This window comes from Rana temporaria, chromosome 1, assembly GCF_905171775.1.
Source record: "Rana temporaria chromosome 1, aRanTem1.1, whole genome shotgun sequence".
NCBI lineage: Eukaryota > Metazoa > Chordata > Amphibia > Anura > Ranidae > Rana > Rana temporaria.
In genome coordinates this window covers 12,581,037-12,598,578 of record NC_053489.1, presented here as the reverse complement: position 1 = coordinate 12,598,578, position 17,542 = coordinate 12,581,037, and the positions used below count along the sequence as shown (strand labels likewise).

Below are 17,542 nucleotides of genomic sequence, written 5' to 3'. Positions count from 1 at the left end.
AGTGCATGTAAAGGCAGGTGTCCCAATACTTTTGGCAATACTTTTTTGTAACACACACAGGATCAGTTGAGGGCTCAGTGTGCTCACCTTCCTCCCAGTGTGTGACGGCCCACTCTACCCCTGTGCAGCTGTCAAGGTGTGCAGCTGTATCTCCAGCGGCCCACGGTGTCTGTCCCCTGCAGGCATTTCCTGTGTGTCACTGGAGCCGTCTCTCCCACCTTCTTCTGCACCTCCTTAGTTTGTTGTCCCTGGCCCTGATTTAAGCATGGCTGCATAGTGGGAGGTTGTTAGAGATTTTGGCCCGGATTCACGTAGATGCACGTAACTTTGTGCGGGCGTAACGTATCCTATTTACATTACGCCTCCGCAACTTTTACAGGCAAGTGACATAATTCTCAAAAGAAAGTTGCGGCGGCGTAGCGTAAATAGGCCGGCGTAAGCCCGCCTAATTCAAATTGTGAAGAGGTGGGCGTGTGTTATGTAAATTAACCATGACCCGACGTCATTGACGTTTTTCACGAACGGTGTATGCGCCGTCTGTGGAATATCCCAGTGTGCATTGCTCCAAAGTACCCCGCAAGGACGTATTGGTTTCAACGTGAACGTAAATTACGCCCAGCCCCATTCACGGATGACTTACACAAACGACGTAACATTTTCAAAATTCGATGCCCACGACGTCCATACTTAACATTGGTACGCCGCATGTACGCCACCATATAGCAGGGGTAACTTTACGCTGGGAAAACGACATATCTGTACTGCGTCGGCCGGGCGTACGTTTGTGAATTCGCGTATCTAACTGATTTACATATTTCTAGGCGTAAATCAGCGTACACGCCCTTAGCGGCTAGCGTAAATATGCAGTTAAGATCCGACGGCGTAAGCGGCTTACGCCGGTCGGATCTAATAGAAATCTATGCGTCAGTCGCATAGATACGACCGCTGAGGCCCCGTACACACGACCGAGTTTCTCGGCAGAATTCAGCCAGAAACTCGATCGGAGCTGGATTCTAGCGAGAAACTCGGTCGTGTGTACACTTTTCAGCGAGGAAGCCGACGAGCAACTCGTCGGGCCGAAAAGAGAACATGTTCTCTATTTTCTCGTTAGTCAATGGGAAAAGTCGGCCCGCCGAGATCCTCGGCGGCTTCCACACTGAACTCGACGAGAAACCTGATGTGTTTGGCACGTCGAGTTCCTCGGTCGTGTGTACGGGGCCTCAGACTCAGAGATACGACGGCGTATCTCCTTTGAGAATCTGGCCCTTTGAGTTTATTACTATTTTCAGTGATAAAAGTTTCTGAAATCTATATGAAACACATGAATTTTATAATGTAATTGTAATGTTAGTTTCTGGAGGTTACAGACAGAAAAAAGTAATTTTGTTGTGTATGTAACTTCTATTCTGAGTTACTATGTCAGGACAATGGGTGGAGTTAGGTAACTTAAAGGGCTTGTAAAGGTTCATCTTTTATTTTCTAAATTGGTTCCTTTAAAGCGGGGGTTCACCCTATAAACCCCCAAAAAAAAAAAAATTCTTCTACCATAAAATCAGGCATTGTAGCGCGAGCTACAGTATGCCTGTCCCGATTTTTTTATCCCCGTACTCACCGTGTACTCGTACATCGAAGATACCGACTCCCCTCGGGGAATGGGCGTGCCTATGGAGACGGAGGATGATTGACGGCCGGCTCTGGCGCGTCACGCTTCTCCGGAAATAGCTGAAATATGCTTGGCTCTTCACGGCGCCTGCGCATAGCCTGTGCGCAGGCGCCGTGAAGAGCCGAGACCTACTCCGGCTGTCTTCGGGGAGAGTGACGTGCCAGGGCCGGCCGTCAATCATCCTCCCTCTCCATAGGCACGCCCATTCCCCGCGGGAGCCGAAATCTATAATGTACGAGTACACAGTGAGTACGGGGGTAAAAAAATCGGGACAGGCATACTGTAGCTCGCGCTACAATGCCTGTCTCGATGGTAAAATCGTGTCACTGAGGGTGAACCACCGCTTTAAGCTAGTGCATTGTTGGTTCACTTACCTTTTCCTTCCTTTTCCCTTCTAAATGTTTTTTTTCTTTGTTTGAATTTCTCACTTCCTGTTTCTCCTCAGTAAGCTTTCCACTATCATCCGAGCGGTGGAAAGTCATTTAGAACAGCTTACTGAGGAGAAACAGGAAGTGAGAAATTCAGACAAACAAAACAAAGAAAAACATTTTTTGAAGGAAAATCAAAGGACAAGGTAAGTGAACCAACAATGCACTAGCTTAACCACTTAAGACCCGGACCAAAATGCAGGTAAAGGACCCGGCCAGTTTTTGCGATTCGGCACTGCGTCGCTTTAACAGACAATTGCGCGGTCGTGCGACGTGGCTCCCAAACAAAATTGGCGTCCTTTTTTCCCACAAATAGAGCTTTCTTTTGGTGGTATTTGATCACCTCTGCGGTTTTTATTTTTTGCGCTATAAACAAAAATAGAGCGACAATTTTGAAAATAATGCAATATTTTTTACTTTTTGCTACAATAAATATCCCCCAAAAATATATAAAGAAAACTTTTTTTTCCTCAGTTTAGGCCGATACGTATTCTTCTACATATTTTTGGTAGGAAAAATCGCAATAAGCGTTTATCGATTGGTTTGCGCAAAATTTATAGCGTTTACAAAATAGGGGATAGTTTTATTTCATTTTTATAATTTTTTTTTTTTTTTACTACTAATCGCGGCGATCAGCGATTTTTTTCGTGACTGCGACATTATGGCGGACACATCGGACAATTTTGACACATTTTTGGGATCATTGTCATTTTCACAGCAACATATGCTATAAAAATGCATTGTTTACTGTGAAAATGACAATTGCAGTTTGGGAGTTAACCCCTTCAGCGCCCCCTAGTGGTTAAGTGTGACCTCATATGTGTTTCTAACTGTAGGGGGACGGGGCTGGACGTGTGACGTCATTGATCACCTTACCCTACATCAGGGAACAGACGATCAATGACAGCGCCAAAGTGAAGAATGGGGAAGCTGTGTTTACACACACCTCTCCCCGTTCTTCAGCTCCTGTGACCGATCGCGGGACTCCGGCGGCGATCGGGTCTGTGGGTCCCGCGGCCACGCAGCTTCGGACCGGGTTGCGGGCGTTCGCCCACGACCCACGGCTGGGCACTTAAAGAGGGTGTACAGGTACGTGCCTGTGCCCAGCCGTGCCATTCGTATATGTGCAGGAGGCAGTCCTTAAGTGGTTAAAGATACCTATTTAGAAAATAAAAAAGCATGCTAAGAAACATGTCCGCTGGAAGCCTGTCCGTCGGACATGTTCGGTCGTCTGTACGACTTACCGGACATGTCCGCTCGGCCGAAAGCCCTCGCATGCGTCAAAGTGATTTGACGCATGCGTGGAAGCATTGACCTTCCAGGGTCGCGCACGTCGCCGCATCATCGGCGTGACGACGGCGCGGCCACGTCACAGCGTATCCTGTCTGCGCGGATTTCTGTTTGATGGTGTGTACAACCATCAGACAGATATCTCTGAGCGGACATGTCCGATGAAAACGGTCCGCGGACCGTTTTCATCGGACATGTCCCCTCGTGTGTACGAGGCCTAAGAGACTTCACGGAGGTGTGAATTACTCGGCGTGCCGCAATTCATACTGGGAAATGTAGTTCTTACATGAATGAACGATGCAAACCAGGAAGTGAATGAGAGAACAGAAACTAGAATGCCGGAGGTGATATAGATGAAGGAATTTAATAGGTATTTACTTGTTTTTAACAGAATCATTACACTATTCTGTCTGTCTACCTTGCAGACATTAATTTTAGGCAAAACATTTTTTTCCTTTACAACTCCTTTAATTTGCAAACAACGTATTTTTCCTCTAACAGCTGCACAGATACGTCCGGACAGTTAAGTTCAAGAACTGCCACAACCAAGACGTCATGTTCAATGAGAAAGGAGAATTACCTAGTGAGTTTATACTAGTAAACATGGTGTTTTTTGATCCTGATACAAGCAACTGGAATGTCGTATTGAAATTGGTTCAAATGACTAATGATTTTAGTAAACGCAAGACAGAGGAGGTTGCAGAAGTATCCTATTGGAAACAGGGCAAGGTAGGATGTTTCCATTGTTTGTGTTTGATGTATTTTGGACTCACATCCTTCCTTTTCTATGTAGTATAGTTCTGTTCCTTGATTTGAGTCATCTGCCCTGAAGAGAAAGAACACCTGTTCTTAGGAGGTGCAGGTCACATATTAGGTGATGAAACATATTTTGCTGGAGAAGAGACCAACCTAGGCCCCAAAAACGGGATTATGGCTGCATCTCCTGTACTGGGGGAACACAGAGCCAGGACTATGTTATCTTAAAGACAGTAGAGGCAATAGGTGGAATAGACACAAATTCCAACAGACACACTCCAAAATCCTGTGTTTTGAGTTCCAGTTTGCACCTAAGCTGGTGTTGTCTAGTCCTTAGGTGCTCAGCTACAATACCTGGTTCCTGGGTCCAGACTGAAGGAAGCTGTATCTTGATGGAAGAACCTAACCTCGAATTTAAGATCAGTAAGGCCCCTTTCACACAGAGGCTCATTTGAGGCATTTTATCGCAAATATTATTGCATTAATAACACCTGAAGTAATCCTGCCCCAGCATTCTCAATGTGAAAGCCCGAGCGCTTTCACACTGAGGCGATGCGCTGGCGGGAAGAAAAATCCTTCCCAAAAGAGTAGAGGCAATTAAGGCCACAAAGGCTGAGAGGACTCAGTATTATTGGTCATATTTTTGGAATAGAATGTCCAATAAGATCATATAGGTGTAATAGTCAGGTGTCTACAAACTTTTACCCAAATACATATATTGTGGCCATTCTGGATGTGACAGACCCAACCAGGATAGGGGCTTTTGAAAGGGGAATGAAGGGTAGCCTCTTGCCTACTGACTATAGGATTTTGGATAGTGGCCACAGTGGCTGTGGCCACTTATCCTGTTATCAGTGAGGCTCAATACAGTACCTGACCGCGATATTGTACATAATCGTGGTCAGGCAGCGCAACATTGGCCGCCCCACGACCCCCATTGCGGGAGCCAGCGTCGAGCTCTGCCGCTCCTCCCGCTCGCCACCCACATTGCATTCCTATGGATGCGCTGCATCTCGTGGGGGCCATGAGCGCGAGAAGCACAGCCTCACAGCGGCGATATCCATCGCACTGGATATACAAAATCAGCGGCACCTACTGTACATGTTCAAAAGGGTTAATCCCTTGGGACAGATCAATTTAAGTTTTGATCTTCCCTGGTTACAAGGTGACATATTGATACTGAGCTAAGGAACAGTGGCAAATTGAAAAAAGGGAGTGCTCAGATGGCACAAGTACCCTGAGATTTTCCGTCATTAGACAACGTTTGCATTCGGGAGAAGGATTTGAATATTGATCGATCAATTTGCTAAACTTCTTGAGATAACATGTGTTACTCCCTCACTTTTGTGGCACAGACGTCCCCCACTGGACCTCTTGGTGGGTCTTGGGGATCATTTGGAACCGTGACCATTTTGAAAGGTGGTAATGTTTTTAAAAAAGGTCCTACAAAAGCTCCACAAGAAGCTACATTTTTGGTGAAACATGTAGAGACAACCATTCTTTTGTATTATTATTATTATTATTATTATTATTATTATACAGGATTTATATAGCGCCAACAGTTTGCACAGTGCTTTACATCAGGGAAGACAGTGCAGTCACAATACAATTCAATACAGGAGTGGGGGATGATCAGATGGACAAAAATGAAAATACAATTGTTAGGTGTGGGAAGGATAGGCTTCCCTGAAGACGAGAGTTTTAAGGGATCCTCTAAAAGATAATAGAGAAGGAGATAGACGGACAGATTGGGGTAAGGAGTTTCATAGGCTTGGAGAGGAAAAGTCCTGGAGACAAGCATGGGAGCAGGTGATGAGAACGCTAGAGAGCAGGTCTTGAGAAAAACGAAGAGAACGATTAGGTTGGTATTTAGAGACTAGGTCATTGATGTAGCTGGGGGCAGAGATGTGGGCGGCTTTGTAGGTAGTAGTTAGTATTTTGAATTTAATTTGTTGGGTGAGCGGAAGCCAGTGGAGGGATTGACAGAGAGGAGTAGCAGAGACAGAGCGGTTGCTATTATGACCACAGGGCTGTTTTTGCCCTAATCGTATAAGTAGTTTTATACTGTTTATGTAATAGAAACATGTTCTATTATTTGTAAATTAGATGTTTGATTGATTGTCTTGCACCTTCAAACTCTATTCTCTGCTTGGGCATACAACTTTTTTGTTCCTAAGCTATGTTAATTAAACTCCTGTTTACAGTTTTCATTCCATACTATAATGTGAACAAGCTTACCTGACCTTAAGTGTGAATTTACAATAGAGGTTTGAGTTCCAGTTTGCACCTAAGCTGGTGTTGTCTAGTCCTTAGGTGCTCAGCTGCAAAACCTGGTTCCTGGGTCTAGACTGGAGAAAGCTGTATCTTGATGGAAGAACCTAAGCTGGGATTTGGAGGTTGGATTTATGAAGAAGGAGAAGGGAAAATGCCTTTGTGTGCCTGGAAATGTTTAAAAAGGTGGATGAGGGTCCATATTAATGGCCATGCCTTAGAATGGGATGTACATTGACATTTAATAGATGTGAAGGTAGATGTGAAGGTCCACAAATGTTCAAGTCATAGCGTACACATGCTAATATGAAAGAACATTTTTTGTTGCTATGTTTTGATGCTAATGTATGAATTCATACTTCCTGCTGTAATTCGGCATGGATGGAGAAACATGACTTGTGTTGGTTTCCTAAAATCCTCTACAACATAAAAGTGATGAATCAACAGTTCTCCAAATTTACTCTTCACTAATTGTCACACCAAAAAAATGATAGATCCCCTTATATTACTCCTGGGGGTCACTGACATAAATTGGAAAGAGGAGTCACGCTACATGAAATTGTTACATTTTTATACTGCCTTTTATGCTAGATAAAATGATAATCACCCTCACCGCCTGATGTAGCTGAGTGGAAAATGACAATTAATAAAGTCCTGTCTATCTATAAACTAACTTATGCTAGCCGCAACTGTTCAAAAAAAATGATAAAATCTGGGTAACATGGGTTGATGCTGAGGGTGTAACTGTTTGACTATTTACTATTACTATTATCTGATGTAATAATTTCACAATTTTAACTGTAACTATACTGCAGGTAAGTAAATAGTTAACGACATGAAATAAACTCATGCCGCGTACACGCGATTGGAAATTCCGACAACAAAACCGTGAATTTTTTTCCGATTGAATGTTGGCTCAAACTTGTGTTGCGTACACACAGTCACACAAATGTTGTCTGAAATTTTGACCGTCAAGAAAGCAGTGACGTACATTACTATGACGGGCTGAGAAAAATTAAGTTCCGAGCCTGCGTAGGATATTTGTGCGTTGGAAGGACGATTGTAATTTCCGACAAGAACTTTTTTGGTCGGAAAATTGGAGAAACAGCTCTCACATTTTTGTTTTTCGGAAAATTCCGACAGAAAATGTCCGATGGAGCCTACACATATATTAACCCTTTCATGCCTAAGCCTATTTCTGACATTTGGTGTTTACAAGTTAAAATCCGTGGGCCAGATTCAGAAAGATCAGCGGATCTTTCTGCTGGCGTAACATATCTCATTTACGTTACGCCGCCGCAAGTTTTTCAGGCAAGTGCTATATTCACAAAGCACTTGCCTGTAAAGTTGCGACGGCGTAGCGTAAATCTCCCGGCGGAATTCAAATTCGGCGGGTAGGGGACGTGTATCATTTAAATCAGGGATATGCAATTAGTGGACCTCCAGCTGTTGCAGAAATACACTTCCCATGAGGCATAGCAAGACTCTGACAGCCACAAGCATGACACCCAGAGGCAGAGGCAGGATGGAACTTGTAGTTTTGTAACAGCTGGAGGTCCGCTAATTGCATATCCCTGATTTAAATGAAGCACGTCCCCGCGCCTAAAAAGAACTGCGCATGCGCCGGCCGCGACTGAATCCCAGTGCGCATGCTCCAAATGACATTGGCAAATCATCATGCTTTCGACGTGAACGTAAATTACGTCCATCCGTATTCACGAACAACTTACGCAAACGACGTAAAATTTCAAAACATGGCGCGGGAACGACGGCCATACTTAACATTAGCTACGCCTCATATAGCAGGGGTAACTATACGCCGAAAAAAGCCGAACGCAAACGACAAAAAAAAAAACCGCCGGGCGGTCGTTCGTTTCTGAATCGGCGTAAATCCTCATTTGCATATTCCTCGCGTAAAACATACGGAAGCGCCACCTAGCGGCCAGCCTGAAATTGCAGCCTACGATCCGACTGTGTAAGACACTTACACCTGTCGGATCTTAGGGATATCTATGCGTAACTGATTCTATGAATCAGGCGCATAGATATGACCGGACGAACTCAGAGATACGACGGCGTATCAGGAGATACGCCGTTGAATCTCTTTTCTGAATCTGGCCCCATATGTTTTGCTAAAAAATTACTTAGAATCCCCAAACATTATATATATTTTAGCAGAGAATCTAGAGAATAAAATGGCGATTGTTGAAATATTTTATGTCGGACGGTATTTGTGCGGCGGTGTTTTAAACGCAACTTTTTGGGAAAAATTAACTTTCGTGAATTTTCTAAAAAATTAAAAAGTAAAGTTAGCCCAATTTTTTTGTGTAATGTGAAAGATAATGTTACGCCGAGTAAATAGACGCACTCGTGGAATGGCGACAAACTACGGTACCTAAAAATCTCCATAGGCGTGATGCTTTAAACTTTTTTTACGGTTACCAGGTTAGAGTTACAGAGGAGGTCTAGTGCTAGAATTATTGCTCTCGCTCTGACGATCGCAGCGATATGTTCAAATGTGTGATTTGAACACCGTTTTTATATGCGGGCGCGACTTCCCTATGCATTTTCTTTGTTGCGCGAGCTCGCGGGGGGGAAAGCGCTTTAAAAAAAATCTTATTTATTTTATTTATTTTTATAATATTAAAATTGTGTTTTTTTTTTACATTTTGATCACTTTTATTGCTGTCACAAGGAATGTGAACATCCATTGTGACAGTAATAGGTGGTGACAGGTACTCTTTATGGAGGGATCGGGGGTCTCTCCTTTGCACTTCAAAGTATTCAGATCACCGTAAATGGCCATTCTGAATACTGTGTATTTTTTTAAATCCGGCGCCATTGGCAGCCGAGAAACCCGGAAGTGACGTCACTTCCGTGTTTACATTGCGGAGACTGAATCAAAGTCGTTTACGGCTTAGTTTCAGTCTGCGACTGAACACTGGAGCTGCAGAATCGAGGATCGAGTCTCCCGGTGGGACAGGACGCCCGGTCAGAGCGGCGAGAGGCGGCGGAAGGGGGGATGTCCCCTCCCGGTCCTCCGGCATAACAACCGAGCGGCTTTTAGCTGAATAAATACTCCCTCCTCTCCGACCAGCACATGATCATCAGAAAGGGGAACAGATAATAGAAAAATATACACCCCCTAAGCTAGTAGGGGCGGCGAGGCGGGGTGTGTAATTCAGATTTTTTATTCTGCACTGACTACCATTGAAATTGCCCAGAGCCCCTGTTCAAATCCAATCCGGGGACAAAACCGCGGACAGACTTGGTCCGGGGAGAGTGTCCTCAATTCGGGGACTGTTCCCGGAAACAGGGGATGTCTGGTCACCCTACCCTTAGCCCCCAGAAGCAGCCCCTACAACAGAGATCCCCAATGTCCTCCTGTACCCACCAAGACCCCGCACCCAAACACCCACTGCCCCACAGGAGCTGGGGAACCTGCCCCCTCCCCCTACCTAGCCCCTCTAAACCTGACCTAATGCACCTCTAAATGTGGCCGAAACCCCCGACATTGGGGAATGTCCCAGACCAGTCCCAGCTCCTCCAAGGGGTTATCGCAATTGGTAAAAGGAGGTCAAATGCTGGGTAAAGGTCAGGGCCTCCCATGTTACCAGAACTAGTGCCCCCATTGGAAGATCCCCCCCTCCCCCGTAATTTTTCCCCGGACAACCCAAAATTGGGGGATTTTCTTTTACTTTCACTTTTGATGATTATGATAAGCAGGACAAATAGAAAGGGTGAATGTCCCTAATGGGGGAGGTAGCTTTAAAAAAAAAAACAGGGGTTCTAATCCCTCTCACCTCTATCCATATTTTTTTGAAGGGCTAATCTGATCCCACCTAAAAATACATTCCTTTCAGGTTCCCAAGGCTCGGTGTGGTTACCCTTGTCCTCCAGGATCTAGGAAGGTTCCGACTGAAGGAATCCATATCTGCTGCTATCACTGTGTGCCGTGTTCTGATGGGGAAATCTCAAATAAAACAGGTAATATATACACATTAACATAGTCGGGTTCAAAAAAAGACACATGGCTATCAAGTTTAACAATGGCGACCACCAGCACAACATTTACTGCTGATGGGCAGCCCCCCCAGGCACAGCAATGTACCCACATGTGCAGTGGTACAATCAGCAACAGCTGTGTCCACTCTACATGGCGGTGCACACAGCGGTCCGGATACCACATTGCTGTGCCATCACATGACACCTAATAAACTATAGTCATGAATGGAATCTATTTACAACATCTTTGTTTACTAGAGTGTATCATCTGTGATTGGTTGCCAGTGATCACATGGTTCCTGGGCCAATCACAGTATCACAATAGTAAACAATGAGTCATGAATGAAAGCCACCCGCCCCCCCAGAGTAGTATGCTGTCACTATGGTGACACTGAACTCCTCTGATGAGAGTATGTAAAAAAAAAATAGAAAAAAAATCCTACACAAAGAAAACAAAATATAAAAAAAAAAAATGAATAATAAATATTATTATTTTTACATACTGTTGCCAGTCAGTAGGGATGAGCTCCGTATTCGAGTCGAACTCATGTTCGAGTCGAACATCGTATGTTCGATCGTTCGTCGAATTACGAAAGTTTTGGGCCGTTCGCGCCAAATTCGAGTTACGCTTCACAGCCCATAATTCACTGCGGCATCGCAGTGCATTGCTGGCTGATGATTGGCCAAGCATGCACTATGACCCGCATGCTTGGCCAATTACAGCTTGCAAAAAACAGAGAGCCATAATTGGCCAAAGCCAGGGTGGCTTTGGCCAATTATTGCTCAGGGGGTTTAGTACACGCCCCACACTATAAAAGTCTGCCTGCAGGTCGGCCTTGTGTAGTGTGTTGCGGTGGTTAAGAGAGAACAGAGAGAGAGAGAGTGTCATTTTTTCTAGGTAGATAGAGCAGGCAGGCTAGTCAGTTAAGGTTACAGTGTGTAGAGGATATATATGCATCCCAGGTGTTGTACATATATTTATACACTGTATAGTTTAGCTAGATCAGCCCTTCCTAATTTACTGGCAGGCAGGTGATTGTGCTAGCTGCAGTATTCTTACGTGGTGTATTGCCTGTGTCCTCTGCAATGTGCACCATAAAGCTACTTGGTGTGTACTGCACGTGTGCTCTGTAGTTTGCACCTAAAGCTACGTGGTGTGCACTGTCTGTGTCCTCTGCAGTGTTCACCATAAAGCTACATGGTGTGTGTACTGTCTGCGTCTGTGCTATTTTTCTCAATGATTTTCATCCATATTGCAGGGACCAGACATTACATTAAAGCCGCAAGCAGTATTAAATTACTTTTTTCTTATAGTAATCTCATTGTGTGCAGGGACAGTTCTAAACACGTGCCACTTCACAGGCATACTATAGACACCCAGCAGGTACGATATTTAAAGGAATTTTTCATTTTGTTTTATTTTTATTTAAGCATCATTAAAATCACTGCGCCATTGAAACATGTTCCCTGGGGCAAGACTCGGGTTCTCAAAGACGTTTTACGACAATAACTTGCATATTAGGCTTTAAAATGAGCACTTTTGAATTTGAACGTTCGAGTCCCATAGACGTCAATGGGGTTCTAAATGTTTGCGCGAACGATCGGTTTGTTCGAAGGTTCTGGTGCGAACCGAACGGGGGGGGGGGGGGGGTTCGGCTCGTGTTGCCAAAAATTTAAAGAAGGAAAATGGCGTGTGGTGCCCCCAAAATCCATACCAGATCCTTACCTGAGCATGCAGCCCAGCAGGTAAAGAAAGGAGGGGTCTAGCCAGCAACCCCCCCTCCTGAACCATACCAGACCACATGCCCTCAACCTAGAGGGGTGCTTTGGAATAGGGAGGCTCTGCCCCCCACCCCAAAGCAAGTTATCCCTATGTTGATGGGGACAAGGGCCTCTTCTTGACAACCCTGGGTGGTGGTTGTGGGGATCTGCAGGTGGGAGGCTTGTCAGAATCTTATTAAGAAGAGGGCCCCCAGATCCTGCCCCCCCCCCCATGTGAATGAGTATGGGGTACATCGTATCCCTACTCATTCTCTAAAAAAAGTGTCAAAAATAATTAAAGACAGAAAGCAGTTTTTGACAATTTCTTTATTAAATAATAAAAAAAAAACATGTCCCCCATTGTAGATCCATCGTCAATCATGACATCTGCTGCATCGTTGGACCTGAAAAAAGAAAAAAAAAAACATTCCGCCCATGAGGAATGCTACTACCGAATGTCTGCTCCTTGATCTGACAGTTCTTAAATAGGTAAGGGCACCACCACCAGGTGATGTCACCATGTTGAGGGCATGTAGCCTGGCATGTTTCAGGAGGGGGGGGCGCTGTTTTTTTTTTTTCATTTTTTTGTATTTCTGGCAATGGCTTGCAGCCATGATAATCAGTTTAACCTCTTAAGCCTCGGACCATTATGCAGGTTAAGGACCTGGCCCCTTTTTGCAATTCGGCACTGCGTCACTTTAACTGACAATCGTGCGGTCGTGCGACGTGGCTCCCAAACAAAATTGGCGTCCTTTTTTCCCCACAAATAGATCTTTCTTTTGGTGGTATTTGATAACCTCTGTGTTTTTTATTGTTTGCACTATAAACAAAAATAGAGCGACAATTTAAAAAAAATATTCAATATTTTTTACTTTTTGCTATAATAAATATCCCCAAAAAATATATATATATTTTTCCCTCAGTTTAGGCCAATAAGCATTCTTCTATATATTTTTGGTAAAAAATTGCAATAAGCGTTTATTGATTGGTTTGCGCAAAAGTTATAGCGTTTACAAAATAGGGCATAGTTTATGGCAGTGAAGGGGTTAACCACTAGGGGGCGCTAAAGGAGTTAAGTGTGTCCTATTGTGTTTTTCTTACTGTAGGGGGGTGTGGCTGGACGTGTGACGTCACTGATCGTCATTCTCTATGATAGGGAACAGACGATCAGTGACAAGCCACAGAGAAGAACGGGGAAGGTTTGTTTACACTCACCTATCCCCCGTTCTTCAGCTCCTGTGTCCCAATCGAGGGACACCGGTGGCGATCGGGTCAGCGGGCCCCGTGGGCACAGTCACGGAGCTCAGGACTAGGTCGAGAGCGTGCTGCCAGCGGTGCGTGCGCGACCCACGGCTGGGCTCCTAAAGGCGGCGTACCTGTACATGCCTGTGCCCAGCCATGCCCTTCTGCCGACGTATATCGGCGTGAAGGGGTCCTCAAGTGGTTAAATGTAATTTAATTTGCTTTACAAATGTCAGTTTTGCTTCAGCAGGTTTTATACATGCTAAAGATGTGCCATTTTACAGCCATACTAAGGGGACCCCCCCCAGGCACTATATCAAAATGACATTTTCATTTTTATTGTTACACTTTAACTAGTTGCCAACCAGCCGCCATCGTTTTAGGGCGGCAGGTCGGCTCCCCTGCGCGAGAGCCCATACAATAACGTTGGCTCTTGTGCAGGCCACTAGGGGTGGCCGACTCCCGTGCGCGTGCCTGGCGGGGCGCGATCGCCGCCGGCACATGCGATCGCTCGTTATAGAGCGAGGACCGGGAGCTGTGTGTGTAAACACACAGCTCCCGGTCCCGTCAGGGAGAGAAATGCTGATCTTCTGTTCATACAATGTATGAACAGAAGATCAGTGATTTCCCCTAGTGAGGCCACCCCCTACAGTTAGGACACACCCAGGGACATACTTAACCCCTTCCCCGCCCCCTAGTATTAACCCCTTCACTGCCAGTGGCATTTTTATAGTAATCCAATGCATTTTTATAGCACTGATCGCTATAAAAATGCCAATAGTCCCAAAAATGTGTCAAAAGTGTCCAAAGTGTCGGCCATAATGTCGCAGTACCGAAAAAAAAACTGATCGCCGCCATTACTAGTAAAAAAAAAATATTAATAAAAATGCCATAAAATATCCCCTATTTTGTAAACGCTATAACTTTTGCGCAAACCAATCAATAAACACTTATTGCGATTTTTTTTTTACGAAACATATGTAGAAGAATACATATAGGCCTAAACAGAGGAAAAAAATGTTTTTTATATATTTTTGGGGGATATTTATTATAGCAAAAAGTAAAAAATATTATTTTTTTTCAAAATTGTCGCTCTATTTTTTTTTTTTTTGAGCAAAAAATAAAAACCGCAGAGGTGATCAAATACCACCAAAAGAAAGCTCTATTTGTGGGGAAAAAAGGACGCAAATTTTGTTTGGGAGCCACATCGCACGACCGCGCAATTGTCAGTTAAAGCGACACAGTGCCGAATCGCAAAAAGTGCTCTGGTCTTTGACTAGCAATATGGTCCGGGGGTTAAGTGGTTAAGCATCATTAAAATCACTGCTCCGTTAAACGATCTTTTTTAAAAAAAAAATTGCATTGGTACCCCAGGCCTCCATACCCTTTTTATGACCAACACCTTGCATAAAAGCCTATAAAATGAGGGCTTTTGATTCTTCATATTCTGGTCCCATAGACTTTAATAGAGTTCACAGCTCGGGTCTGAACTTTTTCCCTGTTTGGGAGTTCTGGTGCGAACCGAACCGAGGGGTATTCGGCCCATCACTACTGTATCTATCACTATAAAAACTCTTTAAGTACAGAAAAATACATGTTAGGGAGCTGCGGTGGCTCAATGCGATTGGCACTGCGCTGACAAGCCATTCACCTCTGCAGCTAGGGGTTCGGATCTCGGTCTCAGCTACATGTGAATTGAGTTTGGTGGTCTCAGCCCGGCTCCCGGTGGGTGTGCTATGCAAGGTAAGCCTGCGCTTAGTACGCCCACCCCCCTCCCACAAAAACCACCACACTTACACGCACTCGAAATTGGGTTAACATGCACACACTTTAACCACGCGGTCTCTAAAAAGAGAGGCGAAGGACTAACAGGGCTGGTTGAGTGGGCTAATCCTCTCACTCCCTTATAGGGAGTCCCTCTGCCCCGTTGGGCTTCAAAGTGGAGCAGGTAGGGCGGGCTGTGTGGGAGGACCCCCTCACACACCCGCCATTGCCACCCAGGGCATGGAGAAAGGTGGCAGATTGCCTCTGGGGGAGGCCTGCCTACTCCCAACTCCTGCAGTCTGGCTCCTCTCTCGAGTACACGCACAAAAATATACTTAAAAATAAATAAATAAATATGTCCCTGAAAAAAAAAAAAGAAGAAAAATACATGTTGAAATGCCAGAAATCCAGGGGGCTCCTAACTTTCTGTTTGGAATGACAACACAGCACGATTTGATTTACGTATGAAAGGAGCTGAGACTCTTCACTCAAAAATGATAATGTAAATATCACTCGTAAAAAGTGTCTGCATTGCGATTTGCTTTTCTCATGATTGGATAATTGCAGTGAATATTCACACATTTTTGTAATGATTATTCTCAACTCATTTAGCAAATTGGTCTCAAAATATTTACAAATTGACAGTCGTCATAGAAAAGGTATTTCCTTTAAGAGAATTATCCTCATAACTTTCTCTAGTCACAACTCCACATTTTAGAATTTCTTATCACTTTTCCTCTTGTTGGCAATGGTCTACCCTACAGATGAGATTATATACAGATAAGAGATGCAGTCTTGTCAAATCCTTCATTTTTTTTAATAGCATTTGTTTCACAGCAAGCAATTCATCATATAAAACACAATCCAAAAGATCGTGTTCCTCCTCCAACGCATTTCACCATTGAGGCTCTTAATCATGGAGGTCATAGAACATTTAAAAAAAAAACTTCTTCTGTAAGATATAATGCTGTATCTAGTATGTGTTAAGTTGTTTATGATTTTATTGAATTTAATAATGGAAAGTTTGTACTTTGTGCTTTTTTCTCCCACAGACAGCGACATCTGCCACCAATGTCCTGTTGACACGTTGCCGGATAAGAGAAAAATCACCTGTATTCCCAAAACATATGACTATCTCTCTTATGAGACAAACATCATAGCTCTAGCTTTTTATTTTATCTCTATATTATGTTCTGCGGAAACTCTCTCTATACTGACACTGTTTATTATATTCCGGGACACTCCAATTGTGAAAGCCAATAACCGGACAGTGAGCTTCATCCTCCTGAACGCCATCTTGCTGAGCTTCCTCTGCGTCTTCTTCTTCCTCGGACGTCCTGTGGATATAACCTGCATGCTGAGACAAATATCCTTTGGGATCTTCTTCTCCATCGCTGTGTCTTCTGTTCTGGCCAAGACTATCACAGTCTGCATTGCCTTCAGAGCCTCCAAACCCGGAAGCTACTGGAAGAAGTGGGTGGGAGAGAAGACTTCTAATTCTGTTGTCATAATCGGCTCCTCTGTCCAAGTTCTGATCTGTGTTGTTTGGTTGTCGGTGTCTCCTCCCTACCAAGAGTATGACATGGACTCCTATCCTGGGAAGATCATCATTCAGTGTAATGAAGGGTCAGTTATCGGCTTCTACTCTATGTTGGGTTATTTGGGGTTTCTGGCAGCTGTGAGTTTTCTTCTGGCTTTCATGGTGAGGACATTACCGGACAGTTTTAATGAGGCCAAGTACATCACCTTCAGCATGCTGGTGTTCTGCAGTGTCTGGATTGCCATGATCCCGGCCTATCTGAGCACCAGAGGGAAATACATGGTGGCTGTGGAGGTATTCGCCATACTGACCTCCAGTGCTGGATTGTTGGGATGTATATTTTTTCCTAAATGTTATATAATTATCATACAGCCTCAGAGAAATACAAGAAAAAATATTTTCGATAAGGTCAAATCATAATTCATGTCAGTACTTTTTAGGATGTCAATAGATACCACTTAGTTACTTAACATGGATCCTGTTATTTCCTGTCTATTAAAGTACAAAGTGGTCTACACTAGAATCAGTGGTGGCTGTGGAGATTTGTTTTGGGGGGCGGCAAACAGTGCACCCACATAACCCCCGTCTTGCCTGATTCTGTCTAACAAGGTTACTTTGTGGTATAAGAAAGGAAACTCAGACCTCTGGAGGGTGTAAATGTGCTTTTACTGTACAAAAATGCTGTACATACAAAACTATTACAATATTAGGAATTTAGAAGAAGACTGACAGATATCTATAACAAGCAAAATGCCTAGCAAAGAAACAGCCTATGGTCTGTAACATTAGAAATACACGTAAAAGTTACTTAGCTCCAGTTAC

At 44.1% G+C, this 17,542-nt stretch overlaps 1 protein-coding gene across 1 annotated transcript in view; it reads left to right on the top strand.

Annotated features, from left to right (window-relative positions):
- LOC120934022 (vomeronasal type-2 receptor 26-like) overlaps positions 1-17,140 on the top strand; it is a 40,719-nt gene extending 23,579 nt beyond the window's left edge. Inside the window, exons 3-5 of the mRNA XM_040347323.1 lie at positions 3,883-4,110; positions 10,272-10,395; positions 16,233-17,140. Of these exons, the coding sequence (XP_040203257.1) occupies positions 3,883-4,110; positions 10,272-10,395; positions 16,233-17,140 (1,260 nt within the window). The remainder of the gene's footprint in view (positions 1-3,882; positions 4,111-10,271; positions 10,396-16,232) is intronic.
- The last annotated feature ends 402 nt before the right edge of the window (positions 17,141-17,542 follow it).